This window comes from Squalius cephalus (assembly GCF_949319135.1).
Source record: "Squalius cephalus genome assembly, chromosome: 23".
Lineage (NCBI taxonomy): Eukaryota > Metazoa > Chordata > Actinopteri > Cypriniformes > Leuciscidae > Squalius > Squalius cephalus.
In genome coordinates, this window is record NC_137144.1 from 16,901,168 (window position 1) to 16,917,825 (window position 16,658).

The 16,658-nt window shown below is 37.6% G+C and overlaps 1 protein-coding gene across 7 annotated transcripts in view; it reads right to left on the minus strand.

The window, feature by feature from the left end:
• ppip5k1b (diphosphoinositol pentakisphosphate kinase 1b) overlaps positions 1–16,658 on the minus strand; it is a 34,555-nt gene that overhangs the window by 10,495 nt on the left and 7,402 nt on the right. For 2 of the 7 annotated variants that reach the window (XM_079859449.1, XM_079859448.1), the window contains exons 7-26: positions 16,509–16,610; positions 16,274–16,435; positions 16,053–16,174; positions 14,928–15,029; positions 14,699–14,785; positions 13,781–13,856; positions 13,191–13,300; positions 11,283–11,368; positions 10,749–10,874; positions 7,360–7,481; positions 6,830–7,012; positions 6,609–6,750; positions 5,993–6,216; positions 5,787–5,914; positions 4,815–4,929; positions 4,617–4,724; positions 4,424–4,540; positions 4,132–4,269; positions 3,305–3,401; positions 1,207–1,314 (exon numbers count right to left, since the gene is read on the minus strand). In XM_079859449.1, the coding sequence (XP_079715575.1) occupies positions 1,207–1,314; positions 3,305–3,401; positions 4,132–4,269; positions 4,424–4,540; positions 4,617–4,724; positions 4,815–4,929; positions 5,787–5,914; positions 5,993–6,216; positions 6,609–6,750; positions 6,830–7,012; positions 7,360–7,481; positions 10,749–10,874; positions 11,283–11,368; positions 13,191–13,300; positions 13,781–13,856; positions 14,699–14,785; positions 14,928–15,029; positions 16,053–16,174; positions 16,274–16,435; positions 16,509–16,610 (2,455 nt within the window). Of the gene's footprint in view, positions 1–1,206; positions 1,315–3,304; positions 3,402–4,131; positions 4,270–4,423; positions 4,541–4,616; positions 4,725–4,814; positions 4,930–5,786; positions 5,915–5,992; positions 6,217–6,608; positions 6,751–6,829; positions 7,013–7,359; positions 7,482–10,748; positions 10,875–11,282; positions 11,369–12,469; positions 12,494–13,190; positions 13,301–13,780; positions 13,857–14,698; positions 14,786–14,927; positions 15,030–16,052; positions 16,175–16,273; positions 16,436–16,508; positions 16,611–16,658 lie in introns of all 7 variants that reach the window. The other 5 variants (XM_079859452.1, XM_079859450.1, XM_079859453.1 and 2 more) reach the window with 3 other exon arrangements.

The window sequence follows — 16,658 nt, forward strand, 5'->3', positions numbered from 1 at the left end:
TCGTGTCACTGTGCTCCTCTTGAGCTTTTGGTCTTAATCAAAACTACCAGATTTTTTGTATCCTCCCACCATCAAGCTCTCTGTCCCTCATAAAATCTTCTATAACAAGCAGGTAAAAGTATCAGTGGGGCCCAGATGTTGCCCTTCAATGTAGGGATTGAGAAACTCAAAAACAACAGATGGTCACAACAAACTATCCAGCATTCTCTGTGCTACAATGTCCTTTTGGATGCAGCATGACATGGCAGTATTTTGAGCGTTATTTCAAATGTCTTAGACGAGGTAAATCTCAGAGACACAGCAACACCCTGTGGACAAAACTGTTAATGCTGCTACCAAGGAGTGAGGGGTGAAAATTCATAAAAATAAATAAATCATTTAAAAAAAAAAAAACATACATATATACATATTTATATATAATTAATGTCAATAAATAAATCAAAATATTATATTAATAGTTAATTTCAGATAATGTATTTGATACTGACGAAATTAGGGAAAATGCATTCCTTTCCGATGTATGCAGGACATTAGAGTGCAATTTCCAATAACTGTTTACAAAATAATCATAATATCCAGAATTATTCAATTAATCATTAATGATTGTGGTAAACGCGTTTGGTGTTTGTTTTACCATGGATATGATCTATCGCAATCCATTAAAACACATTCCCAGAAGTGTCAGAGGATACTAAAATGTGTCCTTTTGCATTAAACAGATGACACATTTGTGCAATTTAGCAAATTACTGAACAAATGTTTGTTTACGTGCACATGCAGCATGCAAATAAACAGTTTGGAGTTAGCAAAGGTGACACGAAAAATAACCATATTATTCAGTTACTGTGGAAACCTATTTCTCTAAGCGAGACCTTGATAAACAGCAAGACGCAAATGGTTTAGGAACAGCTCCTGCTGTGTGTAATGACTTGATTTGGGATGTTTTGAAAGGCTAGAATAAAATTTCAAATATATTTTGAATGAATTATGCTGAAACACAGTCACTAGGAAGGACACAGTGTACAAGAAATGGTCTTAAAAGGAATGTTGAAAGCTAATCAACAATTTTTGCTGCATTAAGTGAGAGTCTATTAAGTAAACGGGAATTATTTAGAAGAATTGTAAGCTGGGACGTTTGTGATGATAGGAATCTTCAGGTCTTCTGGTCACATTATAACCCTGTATGTGTGTGTGTTTGGGACATACCAGCTTGAGAAGACAGATTCCTGAGCGAGGAGGGCTTTTTGCGGGGAGCTCGTGCTAGGTCTCTCAGGTTGGGGAAGGAGGCACTGAAGAGGCCCGCACACTGGGAGCCTGCGAGTGGGATGGAGACCGTGGGGTGGAACGTGGGGTGGAAGGGGGTAGGAAGGTGGTTAGTAGTGGTTAGTTTTCACAAGTGAACATGCAGCTTCTCATTTAAAGAAGTTAAAGGGATAGTTCACCCAAAAAGATGAAATGATCTGTTCTATAGTTACTAGGGGTGTAACAGTACAGAGAAGTCCAGTTCGGTACAACAGGAAAAAGCAACAAATCCCCAATGCTAGGTCTCTTTTTATTTATTTTGAACTGACAGTAGAGCAAATTACAGTTTGTTACACCTAGCAGCATTTAGTCCCCCTGAAGTAGTTGGTACAGTACAGCCTCCTTTACCCCCCGGTTTCACAGACAAGGTTTAAGCCTAGTCTCAGACTAAAATGCATGTTTGAGTAGTTTCAACCGAAAGCAACTCGCACTGATATATCTTAAAATATGTCAATGCCATTGCTTTGTCTCAAGATGCACACCAGTAATGTTTTTTTCAAAGGCAAGTTTATAAAAGCTACTTAAATGCCCTAATTGAACTAAGGCCTAATCCTGGCTTAATCTAAACCCTGTCTGTGAAACCGGGCCTTAGTGTATTAAGCACTAAGCAGTAAACAGAATGCACTCTTGCATAGGTCTTTTTTTTTTGTAGGGCTGATAAAAAAAACCAAAAGGTATTTGGTCTCAATCAGCTACAAAACTGAAAAGCATCTTGTGTTATAAAAGTTTAAAATAAACAGAATACATTAAATAAACAGTACATTAAAATTCTATTTAATATTTTTAGGGCATAAAAATTAAAAAACATCAGGGTGATACAACTATTAAAACAAAAACTCATTAAAAGGAATAAGTTATTGTCAAGCAAATGTAGTTTAGCATAATTGTTTTAAAGTATTAAAATATGGATATAAATCTTATAAATAATTTTATTTTATATATTTTTTTATATTTAAATAAGTATTTATTAATAATTTGTTTATAATATTTTGAATGTTATTATAAATGTTTAAATATTATTCATATTTGAACAAATTAAATTGGTATGGAGAAACACGTATTGGGGGAAAAAACGTGTCGCACAATCCCCTATTAAAATATTAAATATGAATTAATAATTTGTATAAAATATTTACTCTAAAATAATTTAAAACTTTTGAAAATAATGATTACTAAAAAATATAGTAATTTTTGTATTACTTTTTACTTGATGGTTAAACCACAAGTAAATTATTAAGTACTTCAATTTGAACTTCTTGAAAATCATATAGATAAGTTTTACAAAACCATTTGAAATCAAAATGAGCAGAAATATCTTTGCACAAGCATTGTAAACTAGATTATTTTCTTCTTGGCACTCTTATGTGTCATTGACCCATTTTGACATTCATTTTTGGTTGAACCATCCTTTAAGCTTATTTCCAGGTGCACAGAAGACCTTTGCAAACAAAACCCAGTTAAACTGCTGGGAACATAAATATATTGCCAGTGCAGGAGGGTGAAACTGATAAAATGTAATTCGAGTAGGTATGTGTCTCTAAAAGTTCAAAAGGACATCTCTACCTTCGGGCAGCACTGATAAAACTGCATTTGTTTAAAAGCCTACATGTAAGACATGCCAGATGCAACATGCACTTAGATATAAAATAGTGACTTGCAAATCATGCCGTAAGTCTTTAGTAAGGTGCAACCAAACCTGGGAAACAGTGTGCACTGTTGCCTTGTAAAAGTTCTTTGAAGATAGATATAGTATAGACAAGAATAGCAGAGAGAGTCCTGCCATTAGCCATATTTAGACCACTACTGGCAGCATGGACACATTTCCGACACAGTGGGCATGGCAGGGTCCTTGAACGGTGTCATTGGTGATACACAGAAACAAGCACATTTAACGGTCGACTACACCATGTCACTTCTGAGAAGTTGAAAGGTTTCTCCAATTAAACTGATGACAGGAGAAATATTCAACATGAAAACAACACAAATGAAACGTAATTCTCACCTAGCCCGCTGGGTTTGATCTCAGGGGACTGACGAGAAGACGACGGCAAGATACGATACGCCAGTCCACGAGAAGAAGTGTTGCTCTCTGAAAGAGCCTGCAAAGAGAGGAAAACAAAGGCATATGGACACACATTTAAATAAATTACATTTATGTAAATTCAGCTTGTTCTTTTTTTTTTTTTTTTTAGTTAGACCAGGGGGTTTCAAATTTTGATACCAAGAATCCCCATATAATCCGACTATATATACAGGGCCGTCGCAAGGGGGGAAATCATTCTAATATGATGATCTGGTGCTCAAGAAACATTTCTTATTAATATATAATCAATGTTGAAAACAGTTGTGCTGCTTAACTTTTTTGTGGAAACAGTCCACAAAAATATATAACAGCATTTATTTAAAATATAAATCTTTTTTTGACATTATAAATGTTCTTACTGTCACTTTAGATCAATTTAAGGTATCCTTGCTGAATAAAAGTATTAATATCTTTTTTTTTAAACTCTTAATGACATCAAACTTTTGAACAACAGTTTGAAAAAATCTACAATTTTATGATCATTTTTTTTTATAATTAACAAATAATTAAATAATTGTTTCCAAAGTTAAATAATTGCATTTTATATTGTTAAGACAAATTATTAAAATATTATCTAAAACATTTAACTTTTAAAGCCCTAAAATACTTATTTTTTTCACAGACCCCTTAAATGCGAGGTCTCTGGAACCAAATTTTAATAAAAGTATTTTTTATCATGTCAGCAGTTGTTCATCAAATAAAGAAAAGTAAAGCTTAGTAGCAGAGCTCATAGGACAGTACTGTACCTCCATAGATCCAGCCTTGCGGTTGCGTATAAGTGGCGACTTCCTCTGAATATTGATTGGCTCATTCAGTACGGCTCTGTCGGGCTCATCTTGGGAAAGGTCTTCAAGACTGCCTTGGTTTGTCTGCTTCTCGTGGTTCTATTACATATGAAATGGGAAAGATGGAAGTGGTCCAGCACATTAGTATTGTCAATATTTCTTAATACAGTTGTATATAAAATCCAAGGTTTAGCAGAGTAATATGGTCCAAAATAAATATACATAATCCTTAAGCCGAGTGAAACACACAGACCTCTGAGGAGGCGGGCCGGAAGCCGAAACCCATTGGTGCATTATCCTCATCCTTGCACCCCTTAACCCCTGGGCTAAAGTGCAACTCCACATGAAAACGTTCCTCTGAGGAAGGGTCCTACAGATACAAATGTCAGCAAATAAAGCAAGAATAGAAATTGGGCACAAACGGCTGATGTGGCCACATCTCGTACCTTGTTATTGTCCTCATACAGCATAATAACAATCTGTGTCATATAGTTGAGTTCAGTCACAGCGCTGAGGTAGTCCATAGCCTGCTTCCACTGTTCATCTTTTTGTTCCTAAACAGACACAGATGAGATAAAACAGTAGTAACTGGCATTATACATGATGCTGGGAGTAATGTGTGTGTCTGATGATCGCTCACTCACGTCTAACAGGCCTCCGTAGCGGAAGATGCTAAGCAGGGAGTGTACGTGGCTCTCGCTGGTGAAATAGAGTCGGGTTCGAACGTGCCGACCCGGAGACATCACTCCCCGCGAGTACCTGAACCACCAAAAGGGATGAAATACACAATCTGATCACTCACAGGTTCTATAGGTCACGGCTGAGTCTTCAGAGCTTCTACAACAATGTGAGGTCATACAATAAACAAAAACTGAAAACATCAGGAGTACATTTTAAATGTACTAAGTACGTCAATATTAGGACCAGCAATGTCAAAAGTCGGCACTAAATGTACAACAATTGTATCGTCTCGTATCTACCACTGTATATAATTGCATTAATATTAATCAACAATATAAACCTGTAAATAAATAAAAAAAAATTTTCTACATTTTGGATAACTAGGTCTGGTTTGAAATACAATCAAATCAAAATAAAATAACTGACTAAAAAGCTGTAAATATCAATTTCAACAATAATGAAAATAATATATTTATTTATACATTTTTCTAAATGTTGGAAAATTTGTTTGATTTTGCTGAAGCCTGAAATATTTTTACATCTTTAAAAAAAATGTTACATATTATTGTCCATAAAAACAAAATGTTATTTTTGTTCACAAAAAAACTGCACTATTTTACCATTTTAGTGAACGTAAAATGGACATTTAATAAATATGGCATGACGAACATCAAAACATGAAACAAGCAAAAACTGTGCAAGTGAACACTGTTTGCATCAGACAACGCAGTCGCAAACCCCTCCTCTTACACAGCATTGTGGATAATATTAGCCCTGAAAGCATGCATGGATGCCTACTTTCAAAATTCACAGGAAAAAATACCCCAAAGTGAAATGTACTAATAATAATTTGGCACACTAAACAGAATGTATAATGAGATTTAGCCTTCACACTGTCAGAAAGTTTGGCGTTGTGCCCCAGTACAGAGACTCACAGTGGATGGAGCTTGTTGACGGCCTCGTCCTCATGAGTCCTCTGAAGATCCAGCTGAATCTTCTTGACCAGAGGCAGACAATAGGCACTAGCGATGTCTAGCTTCTCCGCTTTAGTGATTCCATACTCCTGAAAGACAGTGTGCGTGCAGGTAACAACGAGATGAAAGTTAAATAAACAAACACTGTTGTATATCGATTCCTCTACCTGGGGGATGATGATGTCCGCGAGTGCTCTGGACAGACGGAAAAGCTCCAGCGTGTCCTCCAAACTCAGAGTACTGTTGTGCTGGGTGTCATATTTCACACAGTCGTAAATGTCCGGGATCTTACTGATGTCATAACGGCAATTTTTCATGCGGAAGTCACGCTCCAGTTTGGACCAGCGCTGCAGCATGAGCTCCAGAGTCTCGCTGTGGTACAGCTGCAGGTCTGTGAATATCACAGACATTTAAGGGATAGTTCACCCAAAAAGGAAAATTCTGTCATCATTTACTCATCCTCAAGTCGTTCCAAACCTGTATGAATTACTTTCTTCTGCTGGAACGAATATTTTGAAGAATGTTGGTAACCAACTCTTTGTTTACCCATATTCTTTCAAATATCTTCTTTTGTGTTCAGCAGAAGAAATAAATTCATACAGGTTTGGAACGACTTGAGGGTGAGTAAATGATGACAGAATTTTCATTTTACATTGATAATTATAATTTAATATTAAATTGTTTAACATTTGATTATTTAATATTTTGAATATTTACAGTCGAGCAATAACAAAACTGTAACACTTAGGATGCACATTCAAGACTTCTTATAAGAGCTCCAACCTGCAGATTTGGGGTCTTCCAGCCTTTTACAGATCTGGCAAGTAAGGCTTTTAATGAGGGTGTGAACCTGGTCACAAGTCTTGACTGGATTGACAATTACCCTCATGGAGTTTACCAAAGATGGGCTGCCTGTTGGAGCCAACTTAAAGAGACAGGACACATTTAGAGCTAGTATGGAGATAATGAGCTATTTTTAAATAAGCAGTTGGGACTTTCTTCACCTTGTTGTAGTCCTCCTCACTGAAGTCTTTGTTCTTCTGCATGATCTCATGTAATCGAGCTTTGACTCTCTGCTGACAGTCAGTGAGAGAGTCGCTGTCACTGTCCAGCAGTCCGTTCATGTTGGCACTCTTCACCATTTGAACGAGGATTGGAGTCAACTCTCCTTCCAGTGCTAACAGACCCTGAACACAGCCAGACATAAAAATGTATTGTAAATTAATGTGAAATGACCAGTAGGGGCCAGAAAGTCTGAGATGACATAAAAACTCTGAGATTAAAACTTGTATTTAAACCTGGAAATAGTGAGAAAAAAAGTAAGATGCACCTAATGATAATTTATATACAATATAAAATTATAATAAAGTTTTAAAAAAGTATTAAAGTGCATTTTGTTTATTAAAGAAAAGAAAAGATTAAAAGAAAACAAAAATAAATAAATAAAAAGCAACATAAAAAGCAGTTTACATCAATCCCATCTAAAAGCATTATGTAATACCAACATATCCCTGCAGACAAAACCCAAGCAAACCTTTGCGAATGCCGCTGCAGTCATCTGCACACGACCTTCATCAGAGGCGTAGATTTTGAGGTCATGGCGATAAGTGCTGTGCAAACGGAGAAGGCCACAACCGGGGAAGCCGGCATAGTCGCCTGCAAAAGCACAGAGAAGCAATCCTTGAAATAACAATGATCACAAGAACAAAACCCCAGACGTATGTGCATATCCTGGAAAAGAAAAGGGTCTGAAGAGACACACAAATTCATAATACAGAACCAATGTTTAAAAACCTACAGTACGTCGTACAGTATAAAGTGATGTAGCCTACAATAAACTGGCTGAAGATTTTCTCCACAAAACTCAAAATCTCATTTCATGCATTTCAATAAATCCACACTATTGAAAGCAACTGGCAATATGGGTTTAGGTGCTTCCCACTCAAGTAGCAAACAGAACTCCAATTTAAGATTCCAGAATGTCCATTTGCGAGAACAGAAGAGCCTCCTGAAACAAACTATCTGACAGTTAGATTCATTTTTGAGGCCATTCACACAGGATGCTTTCTTGCCGTCCATCCATGTTGTTGTTTTTTTGAGTCATATAAAAATATTCAGTCACTACGCTAAGAGCATTACATTTTTAACACATTTTAAGGAGCACAATGTGCTCTGTCCTGTGTGTATGCAGCCTTAAATAGCCCATTTCCGCCACATTGGATATAAAAATCATGCTTTGGTAAATCATAAAGGAATCATACCAAATCAAGGTAAATCATACTAAATCCTAATGAGATAAAAAGTCAAAATTGTGACGAAAATAATGTTTTATGTCTTTATATCTCATAAATTCAAGTTTTTTACAAAATTATGACCTAAATTTTGACTGTCACAATTATAGCATATAACAATTCAAATTTTCGTCACAATTTCAAACGTGTGTCATAATGATGCCTTTTTATCTCATTATTTTGACTTTTATCTCATAAATATGACATAATTATGATTTGCCAAGACATGTTTTTTCTTACGTGGCAGAAACAGGCTTACATAGAAAAGAGAATTTAAACTATTTGAAAAACCTATTTCTACCCAAGTGCTGACAAAAAGCAAACAACTGTTTTTTGCATGGGATTTAGGAGATAAACCTGAAATTGATGCTACCACATACTACCACTTAAGTCATAGATTGTTCAAATAATAAAACAGTAGTCTAAGAAAAGGTTGTACGGATATCACCAAACAAATTATGGGGAAAAAGTTGTGTAGACTTCAGATTTCTAATCATGCTGGAAAAAAAAAAAAAAAAAAAAAACGGGCTAAGCTCTCAAGAACTATGATGTTTTATCTGAGTATGTCCGAGTACAACCAATGTCCATATCATGGAATCTTCCACACAATCAGTGGCAAAAGCAAAGCATGGAATGTTACTGTGATCGGATTAGTTAAATGAGATAGATGTCAATGAATTAAAATGATAAATGGGGCAAACAATGCATTAACCCAATATCAAGACCACACACAAATCCAAACGCTCTTCTTACCACAGTCAATAGGGGACTCACAGCCAAGAGACCTGCAGCTGTCTAGTTATCAATTGAAGGTAAAGAACAGCATATTAACCAGTAGTGCAAGATACTGCTGACTCAGGCTACGTTCACACTGCAAGCCTAATGCTAAATTCCAATGTATTGCTCAGATCCGATTTATTTGGTGTAGCGGTTCACATTGTTGTTTCAAATGTGTCCAATATCAGATTCCAGTGTGAAGAGATCATCGTCCTGGACTGACCTGCATGCGCAAAAGAAGAATAAAAAAGATGACATGCAGCATGATGTCATACAGAAGAGGACATTAAAGTCCATACACGGAGGACATTAAGTACGTTTATTTATAGCGTGATCTGCCGCAGAACCCAGCAAATGTATGCGCAGGCCATATAAAAAACTAAGAGAAAAAAAGAGAGCAGAGTTTTTAAACACATGATACGAGCCGTCATGTTTTGCTTGTATATCGAGCGGTCACTGTAAATGCTTATACTGACAGATCACTGTCCTTCACTGACTACCTTTCGAAACAATATTGATAACTTTGAGTACGTAAAATCTTTGAAGTGACTCCCATGAGCGCAGAATTGTGATGAATGTTGCTCTAAACATAGAGACATAAAAAAAAAGTTGAATGAATTCCGATATGCCTATTTAAACTGAGGACGCATTGCAAAACATCTGACCTGTCTCAGATTTAGGACCACGTATGGAAGTGGCCCAAAATCGGAATTGAAAAGATCAGATTCCATGTGGTTTGTGCTGTTCACACTGTTATGACAAAAACAGATCTGGGCCACATTTACCTGCAGTCTGAACGCAGCCTCAGTGAAATTAGAAAAAATGGTTTGACCTTGTTAGTCTGTGAACTCTCACATTTAATGAGTTACATCCAGTTAGGTGCAGTGTGCAAATATGGACTCGAATTTGAGGTCCGAGGAAAGTAACTGAACTTCACAGGCAAGAATCCACAGCTAAGAGCTATTTTGTGTTGCTGTACTAAAAGTTAAAGGTGTTACTTGAGGTAAAGAAAGTATTCATTCCTCGTCGAGTCCTGCCCTTACATGCTTTTGTTCGCCAAGCCCACTGAACAAACAGGTTAAAGCAGGTTTACTGTCTGACACAATATCTTGCCATGGTATCTCATTTATCATGATCTCCTGCAAAGGGAGCACAGAGCTCCCAAAACAACTGCTCCTGCAAACAACTTGGACTGGATTAAAGAAAATCTTAAAATCTTAATTCTTGGTTAGTAACATCATAGATTTCAAGATCAAGCGTCACATTAGTTCTGGCAGGTCACTTCAGTCAAGCTTGCATCAGCTGACTCTCAGCTGATCCATGTCTACCTATAGGAATACAACACCCATCACAGCATCCATATATTAGGCACCATTCAGTATTATCAGGAGCTTTATCGCGTTGCTCAGGAGCCAACTGGTTTTCTGATATTACTCTTTAAATCAGACTGTCATTTATCTTGTTGTATGTTGCTACTTAAATGTATTGTCATTAAGAACGTTAATGATCTCTGTAATACATTCATGCTGGTTCTGTTCTGTTTACCCTAAGGGGGTTATCGCTGCGCTCCCTGCTCTTGTCCATGCTAGGCTGCATGGATGGGAGGAAAGTTCTTGCCCAGAACAGAACCATACCGCCAAACCAAACTGTTTGTTAATAATATTTTAACAGTAGTGGTTCTGACAGAAAAGCATATAGACACTTAAGTAGCACTAAAATATGTCTGAATGTCATTGTATTAAATATATCAAACCAAGTGGTTTTCTTACTGTTAAGTGTGACTTCATTTTCAAAATAGTATTTGTATCCTGTTTATTAGTAAAGCTTTCTGGCTGATGCAGGCGTAGTGTTATACCTTGTCCTCCAGGGTACATGCAGCGGAAGGCTCGTCCCAGCTCCTCAGCCTGAACTCTACCTGCTGGGGTCAGCTCACCACCCCACTTCAGCACCAGCAGTAGAGATGGACCCTCCTTCAGAGAGTCTGCCATAGGTTCAGAGGTCAAACGTTATACAACAGCAAGGTAACATATATTAAAGGGATACTCCACTTTTTTTGGAAATAGGTTCATTTTACAACTCCCCCAGAGTTAAACAGTTGAGTTTTACCGTTTTCGAATCCATTCAGCCGGGTTTCTGATATTTAGAAGAATATCAGTAACCAGACAGTTTCTGGTCTCATTGACTTCCATAGTATATTTTTTTTCCTACTATGGAAGTCAATGAGACCAGAAACTGTCTGGTTACTGATAGTCTTCTAAATATCAGAAACTCGGCTGAATGGATTCGAAAACGGTAAAACTCAACTGTTTAACTCTGGGGGAGTTGTAAAATGAGCCTATTTCCAAAAAAAGTGGAGTATCCCTTTAAAACGCATGTATTAAACACTCACCTTCCTCCTCACTGGATGCTTTGGGCTGTCCATTTGGCAGGTAAGTCAGCTGCACCTTCCTGTTGATGCCAGAGAAATGGCCATACCTGAAAGACAATACATGGGGCAGGGGGACATGAACATACCAGCCCCTCTTTATAAGCATTCTCCCACTGAACAACACAGACAGCACACATCAGACATAGCACTGGGCTCAAACCGCTAGCAGGTGCTCTGTGCCCCCATGTTTCTGGAAACATGTATCTGAGTGACCTTCCCAAGCTGGCAGGGGTTAATCTGTGTCATACCAGGGCTGTCTCTACAGGAATGACAGGCTTTGGGAGGAATAAAACGTGGCTTCTGCAACAGTGCCACGTTTTTTAAGTTACACAATACAGCAGAGAGTGGAGAATTCTGGATGGTTGGTCTCTAGTATACAATTTAATTATATATATTCATATGCATCAATATACTACTGTTCAAAAGTTTGGGGTCCACAAGAAAGAAATTATATTAAAAGAAATTAATACTTTTATCCAGAAAGAATACATTGAAATGATCAAATGTGCCCATACAGTTGTCTGGATATAGGCAATATTTTTTTGCAACCTCAGATTCAAGATTTTCAAATAGTTGTCTCTTGGCCAAATATTGTCCTATCCTAACAAACCATACATCAATGGAAAGCTTATTTATTCAACTCTCAGATGATGTATAAATCTCAATGTCAGAAAATTGACCCTTGTGACTGGTTTTGTGATCCAGGATCACATATGATACAACTTGGTCTAAACCTGGTCTAAAGGTGTTCTTTTTAATCTCATTGGCCAGAAACCAACTCTGGAGTGAATTTGCCACCATTTGCTCCACTGCATTACATTTAATCATACCAAAGCAAAGCACTTCCCCAAGCACCTGTTTCCTAGTTAATCTATGACCCTGAACAACCGATAATGTGTTGATTAGGTCCCTCATTTGAGTTCAGTGAGAGGAGGTAGGAGGAAGTGAGGGATCGTCAGGGATTAGAAACACTTTCAAAATGGCATGCAGATGCCACACAGAATTGCAAAAGAGATTCATCTCCAAGGTACTGTCAATTTTTGGAGCCCTCATTAAAGTGTCAGTAATTTGGACAAGATCTCAGGTTAATGAGGGTTAGGATCCACGTTGCCTGATTCTAAAGAGACAGGGGATATGAGGGTGCGCACTGATTATCATTCAGACTGGATTCCCTATGGAGAGACCGGCCAGGACACAAAGAGGGACACAGAGAGAGGAGAAGAGAGAGAAAAGGAATGAAGTTAAGAAACTCATCCATATGAGGACAACTAAGGAAGCAAATGAGTCAAGGTCACACTACAGTCAGTTACATACAGTCAGCTGTTCATGAAATATCAAATTATTTTCCAGACATAAGAATCCACGAAGCTCAAGACTAAAAGACAGAATAGCAATGCAAGTTTAACAACAAAATTAAGTCTGACTAGGTTTGCACGTAATTATATTCTATTCAAAAGATCTCTGCAAAGCAAATTCATTTAAACTTCTTCACTTGTTACCAGCCCCTACTTTATATAACATTTTTTAATTCAAAAGTAAACAATTCTTCCTTTCATTCTTTTCTATTTACCTAAACTGATAAAACCGTGTATAAAATATGCAAACATTTGTGCAGATTCTGCATGGAAACTGATGTAAATGTACTGTACTGATGACTATGTTTGGAAATTATTAAATATTTGGCCAGACCTTGTGCAAGAGAAGTGGGAATCTTCAGAGGAGTAAATAGAAGACAGAAGGAATCCAACATGTTTTAGAAATGGATCGAGAGGAGATGATGTTGTGTGTACAGTAGCTTTCCACCATCTCACAAAGTTGGAAACGGAGGGTTGGGTAAATCAGTATTATACTTTTGAACAGTTTACTCACATCTCCAGAACCGTCTTCAGCTGTTCTAGTTTGGATTTCTTCTCCTCGATTTCACAATCATTATGTAGGACCAGTTCTGCCAACAGCTGACGAGCAATATCCAGCACTTCCTGTAAAACATCACAGTTGAAAAATGTTAAAATCAAAGTTTTAAACTCAATACGTGCCTATATGGGAAGTCAGAGTAATTGATAAAGTACAGCAGAATTATTTTGGCAAACAGTTGTTACTACCCGGACGGCTGGGTTCTGGATGTATTACAGTTTCTTAATGGATTGTTATGATAGGATCAAATAGGCCTAGACCTAAATCAATTGACCACATGGTAAATTTTCACACAAAACCCAACAGCAGATGCACATGTGCATGACACCCCAATGAGTCTCATGGCTGCAGCATTCCAGACATAACAACACTACATCTCTCTTAAAAAAAGCCAGCTCAATCACTGATTCAGTGGTGCAAATTTCAGGCCTTAAAGAAAATAAATCATAAGGCTGCAGGCAAGCCTGTTCTGAAACAAACATTGTGTAAAATTGCTTGCACTTGTCATAGAAATAAATTAAATGTGTAGATCAAAACAGACCCACCTGGAGCTGTTTTGGTTTCTTCAGCTTGAGTTTTCCGGACTTATAGCCACCGTATTTTTCGAACAATTCAAAAAACCTAAGAGAAATGGGATCGGTCATATCCAGAAAATAAAATTCTTCAATCATAGATATATCTTTGATCCATTCACAACAAGGACGATAACTATGATAACAATAAAGATATATATATATATATATATATGTTTTTGTATTATAAAAAACATTGAGCAATCAGAATTCATCATGCTTTAAAGGTGAACTAAGTAACTTTTTTACCTTAACCGATTAACGCTTCGGAGTCATTGGAATAGTTATATGACTTTTTTCGGGTTGAATGGTGGTCGTTTCGCACCCCCAAGCGCCTGTAAGCCGGAAAACCACCCTTGCAACTCAGAGTCAGGAAGTATCGCGTGATATCAGGTCTCGCGATGTAACGAATTGCTTTATGGCAAAAAAATCTGCTAAAATTCTGTCATTATTGCGCTCCCTCACGCTGTTTTAACGTTTAAGACGTTTTAAAGAATGTCCCATCTGCTTTGATGTCGTTGATCTACTAGCCTGTGGTATCTGAGAGACGCCAACAAGTTTTTCGATAGTGTTGTCAAATATCTATTCCGAAGCTGTAGGGGGAGCTCTATAGAGAAACCTGCGAGCAAAAAGCGTGAATACAGCAAAGAAATTCCCAAAACTGCATAGCCCTGCTTTAAAGAGCTTGAGTATTTAAAGTGGTAGACCACAAAAGAGAATATAATAAATATTATAATAAACAGAACGTTACTGTGCGTTGGTGTGGATGCTAATATAGTTATCGTTATAATTATAGTTCTTGGTGTGAACAGGCTTTTAAGCACTCAGAACAAGAGTGAAAACTGTATTTAGTTGTGGTGTGAAAGCAGCCTATTAGAATCTGTCACTTACAAGGCGTTCCTGACCTCCATCTTCATCTTCTGTTTGGGCGTACGGTCACCATGACGAATTACAGCAATAACACAACGAAGCTCCATCCTTCAGACAAGAGATGGCATATCCCATTTTAAAAGCAATGGCACTCATAGTAAGCGTATAATTCTACCTAATTGGTTTTAATAATCCAGACTTCACAAACGGGAAAGAGAAATATATCCTTAGGACAAGAGTGGCAACCCACATGGTTCCTGAGGTAGTCGGGACAATAGGGATGTCCTCTGCTTCCATGGGGATGGACCAGGGAATGTGAAACTGAGGAGCCAGCTCTCGCATCACCATGTTCCTGAGGAAAATGCATCAAATATGAGCTAAAAATAACCAGAAATGATCTTATAAGATAGGAATGAGTACATCTCAGCTGAACAACGACACTATTCCTTTCTTTAGAGCTGCTTATAGCTGAATTAACCTTATTGCACTATTATTAAACTAGACTGAATTTAGTTAACAATTTAGAATAAATAAACTAAATTGAGCTGAATTATGACACTACTGTCTTCTTTAGAGCTGCTTAAAGGGATAGTTCACCAAAAAATGAAAATTGTGTCATCATTTACTCACCCTCAAGTTGTTCCAAACCTGTATGAATGTCTTTGTTCTGCTGAACATAACAGATATTTTGAAGAATGTTGGTAACCAAACAGATCTCGGGCCCCATTGACTATCACAGTAGGAAAATAAAATACTATGGAAGTCAATGGGGCCCGAGATCTGCTTGGTTACCCACATTCTTCCAAATATCTTCATTTGTGTTCAGCAGAATAAAGACATTCATACAGGTTTGGAACAACTTGAGGGTGAGTAAATGATGACAGAATTTTCATACTTGGGTGAACTATCCCTTAAACAGCTGAAACGTGTTCGATTCATAACTGAAGAACTTTTCAACATTAATACTGTTATTTTCTTGTTACCGTGAAGCTGCTTTGAAACAATCAGTATATAGCGCTATAGTATATACATAAAGTATAAAGCTGGCCTTAACTTCCAGCCTGCCAAGTATTTAGCTGGTTTAGATATGAGCTGAGCATATCTAGCATACCCCCCCCCCCCCCCCCCAAATCCAGTCAACAGACCAGCCTTACCATGCTGGGAGACCAGCAAACAAGTTTAGACTGGTTTAAGATGTTTTTTCAGCAGAGATGCCTTTTAAATTCAAAGCTTAGTTCAGAAAAAGAAATGTTTGTTTGATGATCATGTGTTGGGCGAAAAGGCGATTTTTTTTTTATATTATGCGGTTACATAGTTGGAAAATTAGATTTTCGAGTTACCACAGACAAGAAGGCAGCAACAGGGCTTCACCTACCCCAGAACTTTGGCACAATCATCATAGTACTTCATGGAGTTCTTTACAAAGCTGAAGCCATTAACGTCACAAACAAAAGAGTGGCCATTTGCTCGGAGGAGGTCAAAACCACACACTGTTTGCTGGGTTGGAAAGACGTTATGAAACAAAAAACTCATTCATTATCATTCTTAACCTTTAGCTACTGACAAAACACTGTGTTTTTCTTTTGCGAGGCTTACCTTAAATGCAAGACACACTTTTCTGGCCACGAGCTTCTCCATTGCGGTTAGCATCACAGGATAGCGGATCTCCTTCCCCTCACTGTCTCTCTCTACTTTCCCATCCAGAGCAGGAGACTTACGGGCCTCGGCGTGAGCGTAATCAGGCCCGACTGTGTAAACCTACAACATCCATCAGGAATAAACAAAACTATCCAGCCACCACATGATGTTTAGACATGAGAAACTTACCTACCTTAACATCTGTGCCATCTGTTGGCATGAACTCCTCGTAGATGTAAGATCCAGTCTTACGAACGGTACTTTCAGGAGAATACACACTGCTCCGACTGCCAATCTACAGAAGACGGCATGAGCTCCAGATCAAACAAATCTAAAGTTATTA